General features: G+C 40.0%; 1 protein-coding gene across 3 annotated transcripts in view; it reads left to right on the top strand.

Moving 5' to 3' along the window:
- The first annotated feature begins 5,222 nt into the window (after nt 1-5,222).
- Nucleotides 5,223-17,824, top strand: part of LOC109989186 (pikachurin) — a 29,794-nt gene continuing 17,192 nt past the window's right edge. For all 3 annotated transcript variants that reach the window (XM_065951318.1, XM_020640846.3, XM_065951307.1), the window contains exons 1-7: nt 5,223-5,807; nt 11,754-11,863; nt 14,170-14,262; nt 14,835-14,861; nt 15,131-15,248; nt 15,368-15,503; nt 17,481-17,647. In XM_065951318.1, the coding sequence (XP_065807390.1) occupies nt 5,702-5,807; nt 11,754-11,863; nt 14,170-14,262; nt 14,835-14,861; nt 15,131-15,248; nt 15,368-15,503; nt 17,481-17,647 (757 nt within the window). In that variant the 5' untranslated portion in view covers nt 5,223-5,701. The remainder of the gene's footprint in view (nt 5,808-11,753; nt 11,864-14,169; nt 14,263-14,834; nt 14,862-15,130; nt 15,249-15,367; nt 15,504-17,480; nt 17,648-17,824) is intronic.

Below are 17,824 nucleotides of genomic sequence, written 5' to 3' on the forward strand. Positions count from 1 at the left end.
ATGGGTTTATTTAACCTGGGTGAATTCCATTTGAATGAGACTGGAGCATGGTCACTAATGATGATGGGGTGGAGCTTGTTGTTCAATGGTTAAAAAAATGAATATTATTTTTTGTGGTTGGGTGCTTCAGACGCCAACTATCGCCCAGACCAAAATCACTCGGTAGTGCTGAATGGCAAATGTTTATATATACAGTAATGTAAGAGGGAAAGATACTGATGATTGTATTCCTAATCATAGATTAGTTGTATGGATCCTTGAAGGTATATTGTAATAATCTGCTCTTTGGGGGAGCACAGTCCTGCCTGGATAGTATAATTCACACCATATGTCCCGTGGTGCTGCTGGAGCCTCAGGGTGAGAGCGATCAGACTCTGGGAGCTGTGAGACTGGGTGATGTCTTCTGAAGCTGAAGCCGCTGGGAGTCGACCCAGAAATGTGAATTTTGGGTCAAAAGCTGTGGATGTCTAAGCAAACAGATCATTTACTTTATGTTTGAAATAAATATGACATTTCTGACCACTGGGTGGCAGTGTGAACCCCAAAGATCTCATTTCATTGCCTGATCTGCAGAAGGAGAACAGTACATTTATTAAGTTTGCAGTTCCAGATGTGCTCCCTGCTTACACTAATTAGCATGTAGGACTTTAAAGCTGCCACTAGTGGGCACTGTTGACCAGTAGTATTATCATGTGTGTCAGCATTAAGCAGCAGGTTTTGCTGTTTTCACACCTCCAGGAAATGAGAGCATAACAAAATGTGCACAAAATGACGAAACAACTGAAGCAAAATAAAGACTCAAATCAGTTTGTCATGACATTTTTACTGATCTTTGAAATGTTGTGAGAAAGAGAAAAGTCGTTCTTCAGACACCCAACCAATCACGTCACGTCCCATCGACTTCAGGCTGTTGTTTCTCTCATCGAGGGGAAACAATTTTCTAAACCAGCAGACTGATTTATTCACTTGTTTTTTTTAAAGAATTACAAATTAATTAGATGGAACAAATGATTTCCCATTTTCTGTGATAAAATGTTAAAAGATTGATGAGACATATAAATGAATAGGAAAATAAAAAAACATGAAAAAGAAGAGAAATACAAACTGTACTGACATATTAAATACACTGACATATTTATAGTCATATCTGCCACTATAATAGTTGATAACACAAATGCTATAACGGATCATAAATCCCCAACTCCCAGTCATATAGAAAAACATGTCTACACTCCTACACACACATAAAAAATGATTCTTTGAATTGGACGTGGCTGATATAAAAATAGATAATTATTTCAACTTAATTTAAGAAATAGTCTGTAAATAGAAAAACAGAAAAGGTCTACATTTTCTTTTTTTAACGTTCTCAGCTCTGTAACTTTGACACATCAACTTATCTATTAAATTGTACGATTGGAATCTGTGCACTTTATGTACTTTCACACTTTCCCCCATGTACCATGCATTTGCACTTTCTATGTTTTATGTTTTATCTGTGTCTTTATCAAGTACATGTGACTCTCCCTGCAGCCAAGTTTACAAATAAAGTTTTTTTTTTAATGTGTGAACAAAGCTTTTGGTTGTGTTTGCTGTCATGATGTTTCTCTCACTCCTCCTTCACGTCTTCACACACCCTCACACCCTCTCTCTCTGGTGTGTTTGTTTGTATTTGTCCAGCAGGTGGAGCCAGTGAGTTCCCCCCCCATATAATCAAGTGTCTCATCATCTGAGACGCTGCTATATTGAAAGCTCTCCTCAGTTTGTTGTATCTATTCAGGCTTCTGGTCTGATTTTTTTTAGAAGGTACATCTAAAAAGGAGGTTCTGTTAAAATTCTGCTACACTCAAAGATTAATTACTCTGGTTTGTGTTTTTTTTTTTTGGGGGGGGGGGTTATCACACTTTATCTACACTGTGACGCCTGAAACGCGTCTGTGGCTTGCACTTGCAGTCTTTAACCTCAAATGCTGTGGGTGTCTGTCCAATCAGAGACCATTCAGCCAAGGTCTATGGACCCGCAGAGCAGGGTCTCTTTTAGGGGGTATATCAATCACCCCAGAACTACATTTAGTTCCGTGGTAAAGTTCCTGCAGTCAGAGAGGGGCTGAACTCGATGCACTGCCGTTTATAATTTCTGTAACAAGCTCCGTCTTCACATCCCTGATCCTGGTTAAAATAAAAAAAAGGAGTTGTATTTTTAATAATTTAAGAAGTTTCTGGTCACATAAACCTACAAATTGAATTCTTGTGAAGCGTAAATTAAACAACAACAACAAGTCAAGTGAGAGCCAGGCATGTCTAATGAGAGTTTCACTTCATGATTAACATAGAGAATGAAGATTTCATGAGGTTACAGGGTTTGTTTGAATAAAGGATTTACCTGCAGGAAAAGTCAGTAAGCATGGATCTCTAAACTATGACTTTCTTTATGTGGAATTTAAAGAATTGCTGTTTCAAAAATGAATCACAAATCCAAACTCAGAAACTTGGAGAAAACATTTATAGGATTTTTTTACTCATCACTTTTATTTCAGCACAACTCTCACTTAAGGACTTTGGTTTTATTTTAAATTGAATAAATTATAATTTCCTAATAATGGGTAAAATACTCCAATTTTAAATCAATTAAAATTTGTACTTGTTTTTGGAAAGCATGTCGTGACCCCCCTCTCAAAGTTTTGCAAACCCCACTTTGGGAACCACTGGGTTTGTGAACAAATGGAGCTCAGCGTAAGTTCAGACAGGAAGACTGCTTATATTCTTCCACTCATTCATTCATCCTTTTACTTCAACCTAAACTACTTCCTCTGTCTACCTGCTCTGGTGATCAGCTGATAACGGACGTTTATTCTTGAAGTAATTAACCAACCAGATTCAGGCACAACCTCTCTCGACCAATCATCCTGCTGCGGCAAAATGCTAAAACAGTTCTCTCTCTTCCACAGTCATTCTGTCCTTTCAGGGCAACCGCTGGAACCCACCACCGCCCCAGTCACCTCCATTCCAGCTCAGCAGAGTCCAGATCCAGGCTCATCATAGCCTCCATTCCTCTTCACCACCACCAGTGTCTAGACTCCATAGGGGGGGGGTCTCCTATCCTGCTGTCGGCCTCATTACCCTTCTGAGTACATGAAGTCGTCACGATGGAGTCTAATCGCCCAAAGACTTTGCACATTCCAATCTAAATTGTTGCACATTTATTGTTAAATAAATAATTGTTCATTGTCTGCAGCACATCTGGAACGTCTCCGTAGCCGCACTCATGGACATTAGACATCTTAATTCTTCCACTCTTTAATTGTAGTCCTCCAGGTGTCACGTCCTTTGCACATTTACATTTAATCTTTTTCTTATTTAAGACTAGTAATGCTAAGTTAAATCCTGGTTGTATATATTCCCATTCTTAGTTTTGATATTTTTAGTGCTTATTTACTTTGTATTTAATATTATATTGTGTTTTTTGCTCATATTGTGTGTTTGGACAACCTGCTGCTGTAACGCCACAATTTCCCAGTTTGGGATCAATAGAGTAATTCTATTCTATTCTATTCTATTCTATTCTATTCTATTCTTTACTGAATGCTATGTTGAGGCTGAAGCTTTGCTGTTGTATCACTGCCAAGTCTGGCTTTGTGTGGTTGTGCTGTATTTTGTATGAATGATGAAAAGTTAATATAATGACAAATTAAAAAAGAAATGGAAGCCGCCCCAAGTCCTTTTTTTCTCCTTAATTTTTTCCATTATATTGAAAAAAACAACAGAAAATAGGAAACACTCTGGGTGTTATTTAGATGATGATGACTTTCTAATCATCTGTGATTGTGTGTGTGATTTATTAATCTATCTTTAATGAAGTGATGTTGCACACTGAGCTTACTCTGTTGTCTTTGTTAAGCTGTTCCTCTTTTTTCTCTGACTTGAAAATGGTAAATTAGCCTTTCTGTCAGCATGTGAATAAAATGTCAGATGTGAAACATTATGACAGTAAAATGCAGATTGTTATCATACAGTGTGAAAACTGAGAGCTGTCATGTCAGAGCATCAGTCAGATGGTCAATCTTGGACTCGGTTTTATATTTTACCTTTCAACAACAAGCTGTCAGAGGGGTTATGCTGAATAGATGGTATTATCTTTTCTGCTGCAGGTATAACAATTACAAAAGTAATTTCTAGTACAAAAGAGGTTCTGTAAGTGAGTGGGTCATTCATGTTAAAAACTGTATTAAGCAAAAGGATTTTTTTCCACATTATTTCATTCAAACTGATGGCTTGTCTCCAGTAATTGCTGGATTTCACAAACATATTTTATACAGCGGGAGAGTAACTCTGAAAATCCAGTTTAAGTAGATGAACAGTGGAGTGACAAATGAAAATGGTCTCACAAATCAGTCTGGTTCCTGGCAGCTAGTTAGATTTTATGTAATGGAACCTCTAGTGTGGTTTTATATTATTCAGTGAAAAGAAGAAAATGTGGCTCTGCAGAGGAAAAGTTTGGACTAATGTTCTGTTCGTTAAGGTGAATATAAGAAGCATTCTTTAAGGGGGATTTGAAGAGCACATGAGTGGATGCAAAGGCACTTTCCAAATTAGACTAACCTGGTTTTGTGATAACAGTAGCGGCAACTTTTGTGTCTCAGTACACGCTCTGAACTTGAGAATGCAACAGCAATACATACAGGACATAGAGAAACACGAGGATAATAAATTCCAAACTAAAACAGGAAATCACAAGAAAGCAACAAAACAGGGAATGAACTTTCTTTTTATATTTCTTTCTCCTTTCCTTCATTTTTCTTTCTTTGTCTCCTTCCTTCCTCTTTTACTTTTTTTGTCCATTCAGTATTTTAAAAAAGGAAATGATTTGGTTGAGCTCTCAATAAACAGACACTGCATGCTCTTACTGTAAATACGCAGGCACGTGCACATTGTACTCATTCACTCCCCAAAGAAAAACAACAACAAAAAACTTTGTTTATAGTTCATTCTTTGATTGGAGTGAAAATCATTAAATCAGCTGGGATGTTGTCCAATACTCCCATTCTTCGGGAGACAATAAATAATTAAATAACGGATCTATTGTTTTAACCCCGCCTCTTTTTGGTTGGTTACACACACACACACACACACACACACACACACACACACACAGTACAGTGCTGCTGCTCCTCTACTTGTGCGTCAAGACACGCTCTCCATCTGTGTCCAGTGCGCGGATTAGAAGCTCATTATCCTCTTAGCTCTAAATGGCCCCACGTTCCTGCACTCCGCTCTCCATCTCGTCTGCTGTCTGAGACGCGGGGCCGAAGCGTGACACGAAAGCGATATTCGTGCGTAAAAAAATGACCGTGCCCACCACCATTCAGGGGTCTTAAGAGCCGCTGCGCGTTACGCGTAAATTGCCCGTTCGTTCGCGCGCCTGTCGTGGCTCAGTGTTTCTCTATCCGTCCGTCCTGTGTCCAACCCACTGATCTTTTACAGACTGTAATCTTATCAGTGTCAAATCGAGGCTGCCCTTTCCTCTCGGGCAGATCCTGCCCCTCTTTGGATGGCGTTTGAGCCCACATTTGGATAAAGAAAAACTACTTCTTTTTTTTTGTTTTACCAGAGAAACGGAACTGTTACATTAATAGTTCCATGCTTGTTTGAACGCGGGATAAGATGAACATTTGACCGATTGAAACTTCGGACCAGAAGCAGACATGGAGTCTACATGTAAAGAAAGGAGTCTTTTATACCTACTTCTGTTCGCAATATGCACAGCCAGCGTTTGTCTTTGTGCAAGAAGGTCAAACGTGCGCAGATCTGGTGAGTACATTTGACAGTAATAATAATAATAAAACAATAACACATCATATTAGAACATCATGGGTGAAGGCAGCCTTTATGTGGACTAATCTTTTCCATTTGTTTGATTACAGCAGTGTCACAAAGCCTGCTTTAAAACTTTGTCACGTCACATTCGAGTTTGAACTGATTTCAACAACAAAACAAGAAGTCAGAGATGCAATTGAAGTGACAGAACCCGGATGTCCTTGTGTGTTTAATCTATTTTAACATAGACAGGAATATATGGAGTTGTTGGAGATTCCTCCTCATCGTGTAATCTCCATTACAGGCCTAATCATTTAGCATGAGAGTGATGAACATGTTCTTTCAGCTCCTTCAGTGTTTGAACCATTACTGCTTGATTTGAATTTGATCAGAGTAACAGTGATTTTAACACTTTAAAACAAAGGTTCTCACCTGCAGCCTCAGGAGGATCCACCACCAATGTAATGAGAAATTATGACCCAAATTTTTGATTCAACCATTGAGATTTGTTTAATGAAACATGGTGCAGTTTGGACCCCAGACGGTACAAAGAGCAAAGAGCCAGACTCAAATAAACATGTTTTTAATAAAATGCCTTATAGACCCACTGACAGCTGCACGTCGTCCCACTGTTGGGCCCCGACCCACCAGTTGAGAAACTTTAAAACATAATTCAGATCAGTTATTTTCTCATGTTCCTCCATTAAGATCCAAACTTAGAAAGAATGCTGTATGTTATGTTATGCTGCACCTGACACAGAATAAAACACATCATCAGCTTGTCATCAAAGAACTTTGACCTTTTGGGCGATTTAGAAATCTGATCTTAGACCTCAAGACTTTAAATTGTTGTTGTTTTAAATCAGCGTACCTTATTTATTCTCTCCTCGGTTTAATCACTGAACTTAACTTATGATTTCACAACACTTTAAGGCTTCAATCTTTGACATTGTCATTTATTTTTTTTACTTTTTAATTGTCCTAAATTTTACGTCAGAGCGTCTGTTTGGTGATTTGAACGACCTTTTATCAGCCTGCTTTGATTGTCTTGTAATCGCTTCCACTGATAAAAAAGCATTGACTTTATACGTTACAAAAAAGTTAAAACAGATTGTAAGAAAGACAAAGTAAAAAATATTCAGACCAACAGCACACCTTGAACAAAATGAGCGTATACCTCCTTTTGGCAGAAAACTCTTGGATGCTGATTTCTCCTCTATCTCTCTCTCTCTTTATCTCTCTCTCTTTCTCTCTCTCTTTGTCTCTCTTTCACATCCTGCCACCCTGAACACTTCTTCTGTCCCCTCCTCCTTTTCCTCCTCTTTCTCTCATTCCATCAGTTCCCCCCCCCCCCGTCAGTCTGTCGTATCTCCTCCCTCACTCTGTTGGACCCACAGGCCACAGCCTCACACTTCTACATCTGTCTGTCAGTTCAGAAACACTCACCGTGGACAGGACTGTCAGACTGAGGGCAGCTTTACTTCTTCCTTCATGATTGCCGCTGACATTTGCACTTGATTTTCTTTGTTTGTTTTTGAGGTCTTTCAGCTTTTATTCTAAGGGAGGGCTGAATATCAGCAGGGTCTGGTGTCCAGGAGAATCACGTCAAAGCTGCTGGTTTGAATGACTGGTTCTTGCCTCAAGGTGGTTTTACTTTTTCCAGGGATTTGACAGCTTTATGCCTGATTCGATAAAGCTGTTGAATTATTCATAGAAGCATTGAGCATTAAACCAAAACAACTTGTTATGAATCCCTTCATAATAACTCTCTTTATCACATCATGTTGTTTTATAAAAGACAATACAAATAGAACCAACATGATTGTTTTTTTTTTTATTCAGAAGAGAGATTTCACAGTTTGATATTCAGTTGTTTTTGTGTTATTATCCTCTGAGCCCCGCTGAAGAGCGAGCTGAACAGCATGTGTCTTATTGGTTGTTCACTGTTGGATGACTCATATGCAGAGAGAGCAGCACTTCAACATGACTGAGTCTGAGAGTCGAGATGTGGAACCAGAGGGACAAAGCAGCTGGTCTGTTCATAAAGGACAAAGAACATTTCAACAGTTTACCACTTGATGATTGGCCACCAGCTGAGAGAAAGTTATACGAGAAGCCCTTTTGTGAAACTGACATATTGATCTTGGTAGCAATTATTTTTAAAAAGTTCAGCTCAGCGTTTTCAGCGCTTGTAGCGTCCAAAGGGCTAAATCGCCCTCGGTGTCAGCTGTTTTTGTCTCGCTGCGCTTCTCTCAGATGAAAGAAGTTCAACTTTTGGAACGCTGCAGTACTGCAGAGTCAGGGCTCCCTCACTGGCCAATCAAATTCAAGAAGGGGCGGGACTTCTGTCATCAACTTTGTTATTGGCAGAGGAGAAACTCGTTCTTTTTCAGGTCTAGAGCTTCTGCTAATACCAGGACAGAATTCCTCTCCATAGTTTTTACATTTTCTTTGTAAGCTTTTCTTGAAAAAAAAGAAGCAAAAAGTAAGCATACGGAGAAAAGAGGAAGTGGAACATACAACTTTTGTAACCTAGCAACAGTAAACCAAGAAGCGCTCTGAAGGCCGTAGGTACTACTAGCACAAAAACTCCAGTAGTTGACACAGGCCCAAAAACAACATACGATCTTGAACATCCGAATCTCAAATGTTAAGTTATTGATCATGCTTTCGTACTAAGGAACGGCCCGAGTGTTTTCTGAACATGTATCTGTGTGAGCCTCTACAGCTGTTGAAGACTTTTCTCTTCCACAAGAGCATGAGGGAGCATAATTACTGAAAATGGTATTTTCACCATCCCTGACCTCACCTGTTCCTATATCATTGTTGGAGAGTGAAGTGCTCCAAAGGGTCCTTCCCACCCTAAGACCCCAGTGCACTCCAACACGTGTTCCCACATAGGTTACTTGTTCTTATGACCCACAGGAGCGATTCCAAAACAGACAACTACTGCTGCCAGGCAACATGTCCTTACAGCTACACTTTCAAGATGTCAACCTTGACATGATCGACATTTTAATTTACGACCTAGATGGAGATATCTGGGCTTTTAGGAGCCAGCCTCAGGTGAACACTCAATGAACTGCAAGTTTTTTACACCTCAGAATTGTCGTCTTCTTTTCAACAAGGGAGTTTGCCGATTGGTTTGATTGATGTTGGAACCTGATGACAAAAATCTAGTCCTAAGACTAATTATTTGCTTTTCTAATGAGATTTTTCGACAGCGCTTCCTGCAGACTGAGATTCGTTTCGCGTTGGTAGATGACTGGAGTCGTTTCGACCGCTAAATCTAAGAGCTTGAGGAATGTAGCAAACATGCAGATCCCTTGTCCTCATCTCTCGTTGCAAGAGCGAGCAACAGGTGAAAGAATCTATCAACGGCAAAATAAAATAAATTGATGCATGGGTAACAATTTGTGAGCTGAGCTGGTGGGTTTGATAGGTAGAGACAAATACCTGATGAGCTAACATATAAACCAAATACAACTTGGATAATACTTCACTAGAGCACAAATATCTTTCAGTGGAAGAATTTGAACAGTGTGTCATATTTTAATAGAGGTGAGGTTCAGTGACTGAATTAGTTGGTGTGACATGTACTCAGGTGTGTTTTTTCTTTTCAAAATGACATCTTTGACTTCTTTAAAGATCCCAAAAGCAAGATGGTGATTGAAAAAAATACCCAATTCAAGGCGATAGCAATCCCCAGAGATTGAAAGGTATATTGGTCACAGAGCATCTGAAGGGTTGTGCTTTCAGGAGATTTAAGCGTCAGGACAATGTTTCTTTAAAAATCGAATGCTTTTTTTAAAGCAAAAGCTTGAAAATATTTATTACCATCCAAAACCTGTGTTTGGAATATTCGCTGCACTCACCTGGAACAAATTTCAAACCACATTGAAACTCAACACAATGGTTACCTTAGGTCAATTTAAAAAACACAATTACAAATGATCAAGCAATCATTATTTTTACAGCGCCAATTCATAACCATTGTTATCTCGAGGCGCCTTACAAGAGAGCAGGAAAAGGTCTTACTCTTTGTTAAGAACAATGGGATAGGGGGAGATGGAATAAGATGAAGGGAAGGATTTTCTCCTTTGTATTCCTCGCGTTCCTCTTGTCCTCACTCAAATTACTGCTCTAATGACTGAAACTCTTTGTAGCTGTAGCCTTGCATTCTCTGCTTTCTTTTTCTCCTGTCACTTAAAATTTTGAATTTTGTTTTTGTCATCTATTTGTTTAAACACTTTTCTCAATATTTTGTGTGAATATATATATTTTTTAATTTCTATTAATTATTGATCATTTAAATTTGGAACAAAATGTAGCTTAAACACAAAGCACAATTATAGCTTCCTGCAAGGTGAAGATTTAAGAAATTCCTCTCTCTATCTGGTGATTTTATGATTATGCTCACTTTCCCGTTTGCTGGTGAGATTCAAACATCAGGAAATTCAGCTGACATATTGAACCCCCCTCTCAGATAGAGGAACAGTGGGAGGTTGTCAGAGGAAAAAGGGAAACCATATATATTAGCATAAAGCATGTGTGAACCACAGATAATAACCTCATTGATAACTAATGTATGTTATCGTTGAGCACTTCAGAGCAGCTTTTTGAATGGTCAAGAGATGTACAAGTCCTCAATACTTTGTGCAAACGATCCAACACAGAGTGTATGACTTTGAGGTGGTGAGAGCGCTCGTCTGCTCTTGTTCCTCCATTAAAACCCGGGCAATGCATACACGGCAGGTCATCACGGGTGAGGATGATCTACACCTCCACAGCTCCATCTACGTCTTTCTTCTTCAAGAGGCCTCTGAAGTGTTTTTCAGCCCCGCATCCGGACCCTGCATGTGCAATTACAATCCTTTGAAGAGTCACAGAAGCACCCGGCACTGAATAACTCAGAGCGTGAAAAATAATGACAAATACGTCAAAGTCAGTCGATATCACAGAACACCTCATCGAGCCACACAGGTTACACAATTTAAAATGGTCTTTATCTCGACCTTCATACAGGCTAAGGTGAAATAAGGCAGGTTAATGTGAAGACTTTCATTGACTTTTCTGAAAATATAGTGGCACACGTTTATTTCTTCAGATTCATGGAACTATTGAAAAAACAATTATAAACAACAGGCAGGCTTTTTTTAAAATCGTGCAACTTCTTCTTTATTTTTCTTAAAAATGTGTCTTTTTTTATGTATGTGCATAGAAACATCTTCTCAAAGAGGAGATTGTAGGATAGAAGTTATTTGGTAAATGGTTGTATAGCTCTTTTCTCATCTTCTGACTACTCAAAGTGCAGGTCACACCTACACATTCACACCCTGATGGTAGAGGTTTCTATGTAAGGTGACCATCAGAAGTAACTAACTCCATTCATATGCATGCAAGTGTCTCTCCTAAGGACAGATCGAACGTGTTGCTGCAAGAGCTGGGGATCGAACCCCCAACTGTCAGGTTGAGGGACACAACCGACTCTACCAACTGACTCTACCAGCCTCAGCCGCCCCTCTCCAAACTTATATTAACATATCTGAGGCCCAGCAGTGTTACAGCACAAAGACAAGAGAGAATACAACAGCTCCCTGCTTCTGCTGAGATTAGAGCGATGAAAGGGAACTAGACCAAAACAATGAGCTGCAAGACTCTAAAATGCTATCACCCATCCCATTTCTGCTTCAAATTCAATATTTAATGCTGATCACAAAGTTGTAAAATACTTACATGCTCAAGAATCTCTTATTTCACACACTAGTGGACACAGGCTGACATTAAATGTAACATTTATTCCCTTTTTTTCAATATTCTGTATAAAATAAAATAACTTACAAATAGGTTTTTCACAGTCTCGATGATTCTTTCTTTTGCACATATTGTCTGTTTTTCCTCTCGCTGATTGTTTCTTTCTGTGTGTTTTGTATGAACCAGACCGTCTGAGTCCACCGTTAGACATCCAGCTGGAGACGATTAACTGCACAGCCTTCAGTGTACGATGGAAGATGCCCCGACGACACGTTAGCACCATCACTGGATACAAGGTAGTTACACGCTGTGAATTTACATTAATAATGCCGATACACAGCAGCATTTCTTTCTTTCCAGTGTGACGCCTTTATATTTATTTGTTAGCTGTCATTCATGTCAGTCTGTACGTTTACATTTACGTTTAACGCACAGTTAAGTCCAGCTACGATTACTGCTTAATTAGGCCCTTTAATTGGACTTCTGTCCTGGTCGGAGTGAACAAGCACCAGAGGAAAATTTAGTTATTCAATGAAGTATGACTGCTTCCGCTATGTGGCTGTATGCCTCCATTCAGCAAATACCAAACTGAAGGTCAAGTTAGCAAGCGGCAAACTGGCTGTATGTTGACCTGTGGAAACATGGAAAACTTCACAGCTCTGTACTTTTCCGACGTACTCTACCACATGTTAAAGGTGTAATATGTCAATTTTTTACACTAATAATTTAAAAATTAACTAACCTCTGTTATATATATTTTTTTTTGTTGAGTACTAACAATACTTATAACATTTCCAACAGTTATCAAAGCCAGCGAAATCCTTCATCATTTAGTTGCAACATCCCACGTCTTATTGTTGCCATGGAAACATCTAATTTTACATCAAAGACCGCTGCATAAGGAAATTGGGAAAGCTGCCGTACTGTTGCTGAATGTGCTGCTGTGAAAAAACATCATGTAAATTATACTTAGAAACATAAGCTCGTAAACCTATTCTCTTCCTTTGGTGTGTTTCGACCGTTAGTCTCGACTATACGGTCAACTCAACGTGATTCCCCGATAGCCTCGACGTCTTTTTTTTGTTTTTGTTTTGATTGAGAGCCCCCTGGTGGCAGACTTTACATACAGTACCTTTAATACCTCCGTCTTGTTTTCGTCCCAGATGTGTTCTACTCATTTATGTTGTTGGACTTACTGTACGGGTCGAAGCCCGATTGAGGTGTAGATGTGCGAGAGTTAATCGACCCCTGGAAGCATTATCTTGGTGTTTGTGAGTCTGACTTCCAGAAGTGTGACTCAACATGATTTTGTTTTTTTAACATCATGTAAATGTTTGGGTTCAAATAAAGGTTTAGGGCACCTGATTTGTGAGATGTCAGAATTGTATGAATTCAAACTTTATTAGTATTGACACGTGCAATGAAATGCTCCCTACAATTCACACAATTGACCTTTACAACACATGTTTTTGTTGGTTTTCCAGCCATGTCTGTGTGATGGCTTTCCTCTTATACCATGCCCAGAATCTTAAGAAAAATCTGAGGCACCACAAACCCACTAATGTGTCCAAAACCAAGAGAAGAAGAAAATATGAAGCTGCACAAACAACAGGCTAAAACACAACATGAAGAGAGGTTTTCAACCTAGCTAAAATAAAAAAAAACAACAACTCCTCAAATATGTCATAAATCAAATACCCCCCCCCCCCCAAAGGGATGCACATTCTCCCTTGAAAGCCCCTGGTGTGGGTGGCCCCCTCCTCTGTCCTGCTTCTAAAGTGCCCTTCAAATCCGCTGTCCAGCAGGACGGCCTTGAGTGTTAGATTGATATTTTGAAATTTCTGCTTTTATTTACGACAGAACCCTTCACTGTCAAATTTATACCTTTCAGGGGCAATAAAGCTCTGAAAGATGTGGCCACAAATCTTCACTTAGGTAAGCTTGCTTCAGGTATTAGGAGATACAGTTCTGTTAGAAGTAATGGACACTAATTAAGGGATATATGGTTTACGCTGTGTAATGCATTGTGCTTTGTTGTTGCATAGGGCAAGTGGAATGAACACTAAATTAAATATTTTAAATTCCGACATAACTTTCAAGATTCTATGCTTTATTCCTTCATTCCTTGAATCCCTCCTTTCCTTGTTCCCTTCCCTCCCCTCTTATGTTTGTTTTGAGTGAGCCATTAATAAAGTGTGGCTCAGTGTGACTGTGTGCGCTCTGCTTCTGACCATATGTCTGCACTAAGAGGATTACTCCGCTACCTCGCTTCCACCACCACTCACAGATAAACGTGTGCGTTCATTTGGCCAATCACTGGGGATGTTCATACGTAATCCTGTTTCCTCGTTGTGTTTCCTCCACATAATGCAGCGTTTTGATTTTTACTGTCATGTCTTAATCACATAAGAGCCGAAAAGCTTTTAAACACGGGTCATTCACTCCAACGCAATGAACATGACATTAATGAAAACATATCAAACAATTAGGTGTTGATTCCTCCTGAAAACAGAAATGATTATAACCTTTCTTTTTTTACATGAATGCATGTTTGAGTATCTGTGTGTGTCTCTTTCTCTTTAACTCAGTGTTTGTTTTTCAGGTCTTCTACACTGAGATGAAGAACGGCCGTCCGATGGGTGCATCGTCTCCGTCTTTGATGGAGGTTCCCCTCAGCTTGGACATGCTGACCACTGTGAGAACACTGACTTTATGTTTCTATGTCTTTGATTCTAGTTTGGTTTGACTTTCTTTTTTTTTTAAGTTATTCGAGAAATACAGAGCGACAGACTTGTAATTCCTGCATGTAAAAACAATCTGCTCAATTGGGCTTTGATAAAAGTTGCAGAGCCACCATACGGACTATGAGCCCACAAAGCCAGTGAAGTACATTCTGCACAGGACATGATCTGTGTGCAAAGTTTTGGTTTATTTTTCATGGATGGGAAGGCAGATTTCATGGTAGGTAGAGGAAGAGGAACATCACAAAAAAAACTGACTCTGCCTGACCAACATTCGGCTGCATCCTAAACCTTTTTCCAGTTTCTATCAAATCCTTTGAATAGTAGAAACCGACAGGGAATGTATCTTAATAACAAATATCGTCTGTGTTTCTTAAGCCTACAAGTTAGGTTCAAAATAGCGAACAGTTAACTTACATTGGGATATTATCATCATTGTGAGCTGAGTATTGCATATCATACTCTAGTGTGGACTGTGTTACTCTTAACCATTTATGGATCTCTCTCTGCTTGTGTTTCCTCACAGGGACAATTTGACGGACAAGCAAGCTTTGTGAGTATCCTCAGCCTTTTTTTTCTACCTCTTAACATCCTTGCCAATGTACCCCTAAGGCGACAGTAGCTCGGTCTGTAGGGACTTGGGTTGGGAACCGGAGGGACGGCAGCTGAAGTCCTGGTGTGGACCGTTAGTGCATGTCCATAGGATCCTGTTTGTGCATGTGTGTGTGTTTCAGCCTGAGTGTGTGTAGCAGGATTCATAAAGTATACCTTAATTTACCATATTTATCTCTACATCCCACTCCTCCACACACCGTCTTCCAGGACGTGCACATTGCTAACCTGAAGGTGAACACTAAGTACAGAGTCAGTGTTGGAGCGTACGGTTGGGCCGGGGAGGGCAGACCCAGCATGGCCAGAGACATCGGCACAGCTACACATGGTAAGAATATGTGAGTAGTAGGAATCTATTTTTATAGCCGATGCTGATATTATATGCTGTGATTTTGTTTATTTATTATTAAATCAATTCTTTAACTCCTTTTCTCTCGGTCTCAATAGACATGTGCATGCCCCCGTCGCCCCCCACTCAGCCTGTCGTCATGGCTGTGTCTGACACGGAGCTCGCGTTGTCATGGCAGCAAGGCGAAAGTGAAGGAAGTTCACCTGTCCTTCACTTCCTGGTGGCTTACATCAGGTCAGTCATGAATGATCGATCAGCTGAGAAGAAAGGAGAAAAGAGTGCATCTCCACATAACTCACACACATACAAACACCATGAAACCAGCACCAAGAGAAACTTCAGATGAAGAACAACTTAAAGTGGAAACATCATGAAGGGAGAGAGCGGGGCGGAGGGAAAACAGTGGTGGGTGGGATGGGATAGGACAGAATGATTTATAAGGAATATTCTGTTGTTTTTTTTTTTTTTGTGGTGCAATTCATTTATAAAGCGTATAAAGTTAGTCTCCATGTCAGGGTTTCTAAAGATACAGAACAATTTTCAGACGCAACAGTGCAGCCTATGAAACATCGTCATCTTAACGCATTGATTTATTTATATATTTATTTAAATTCCTGCTTGAGATGAGAAGTAAAGATCTAGATAAGAAGATCAGTGACACTCCCACGTTTGCATGTCTGGAGCTGGTTAGCCTAGCTTAGCACGCTGACTTGAAGCAGAGGGACAATTCTTAAAAACTAGGCGAGGCATAAAGGTCCTGACACACCAAGGAGATCGTCGGCCGCCGCTCCTAGTTAGACCGTCGGTGAGCGGTTGAGAGGCTATTCGACTATTTAGCCACTGACAGGGATGTTCAAGTGGAAGAGTTTTGCTGTTTGAGCCAAATTTGTTGGAGTGAATTTCTTTTGGCCTAATAATATAGAATTACAACGAAGAAGCATCAAAGTACGTTTAAAGGGTTATTCGTACGCTTTCAAAAGTGTACATTAACGGAAGCTGCACATTCAGCCTCTATAATCAGAGCCTCAGCCTCCACTTATCACCGCATCACTGCGACGCAGAACACAAATCTCTGCTTTACAGTGACATTTCTGACGCCATTTGCTGCTCTGCTTGATATCTTCATTTCTGTCTGCTGGGACACAAAGAGGAATGATTTTCTGTCTCGGCGTGTCCGGCCTTACACGCACATAAACACGATATGCACACACTCACACACACAGAGAGAAAAGCACATTATTAGAGATTCTTCCATGTCTAGACGAGTCCTCGGGCTACAAAGTCAAGGAATTTGAGGTCAGAAATAATTGGTCGTCAGTCCTCTGATGATTTGCCAGACACACACTCTCTCTCAAAAAAAGGCAAATAGTATGTAAAAATATCCCCCCGTTATAATTGTTCAAATAAGAAGAAAAAAATAGTTGTTAAGCTATAAAAGGAAAGGGAGAAATGATGCCCTTCATGATGCAAAGTTAACACGCTGAGACTGAGCAAAGAGAAGAAAAAAAAAAGAGAGAGAGAGAGTGAGACGGAGGCAGACAAACTGTCACTTACTGCGACAGAGCAGACGTGAAGCAGTGTCTGTTTTTGCATGCGGGGGCATTCTGCACACAAAAGGGCCATCGAAGAGGCAAATCTTCCTCGGCTCACATCAAAAGAGGCCCTCGCTGAAGAGAGACATTGAGTGGTGATGAAGATGACCCCATTCAACAGATAGCGTTGCCTCCAGGCGGCACTCAGATACGGCAGCTGGAGGACGACGCCGGAGATGATAGGAAGGGAAAAAATAAAGTTCAGGAGTTCAGCATTTTGTTTTCTGGCTTTAATGTTTTCTTTCAAACCAACGTCGTGATTAAAGCGGAAAAATGATTCCTTAAGACTTCAAGGGCTTCAAAAATAGCAGGACAAATGAAAAAAGAAAAAAAACATCTCAATCAATGGCTTGTTCTTTTGTTTAAAAAAGATGCTCGACAGCTTTGTGTGATTTTTTATTATTCAGTGCCAAAATCCCTTGTTATTGTGCTGTGAAATTACTTTTATACACCCAGCAGCAGGAGGAACACAACCATTGGAAAGATCACTTCAGAATTTCCTGTCAAATCAGTCGCTCCGAGAATAATGATTTTCATTTGTTTGGTTCAATGTGTCATATTTTTAGAAACAGAAAAATCAGAACACAAAAAAAAAATCGTTTTGTTTCTCTTTCTCCAGGCCAGAAATGGACACAGAGTGGACCTACATTCGTGAGCCCATTGAGACTAACTCCATGGTTCTGAAGGGGTTATTCCCGGAGACAGAGTACCAGTTCGTCATCAGGGCTGTCAACGTGCACGGGGCGAGCCCGCCGAGCCACATCAACAGCCCCGTCCGCACTCTGGGTAAGAGCGAACGTTCATGTGTGATGTGACGGCCAGCACAGCGTAGCCTCAGCCCTCCTGTTAGTCTGGTTTCAATCACATTTTAAAACAAAATCTTTTTCAGTTTACACTACAGACCCACACACAACCAAAACAGACTATGCAGACTTAAGTTACCTATGCAGCGTTTTCCCTAAC

This window comes from Labrus bergylta, chromosome 2 (assembly GCF_963930695.1).
Source record: "Labrus bergylta chromosome 2, fLabBer1.1, whole genome shotgun sequence".
Taxonomy (NCBI): Eukaryota; Metazoa; Chordata; class Actinopteri; order Labriformes; family Labridae; genus Labrus; species Labrus bergylta.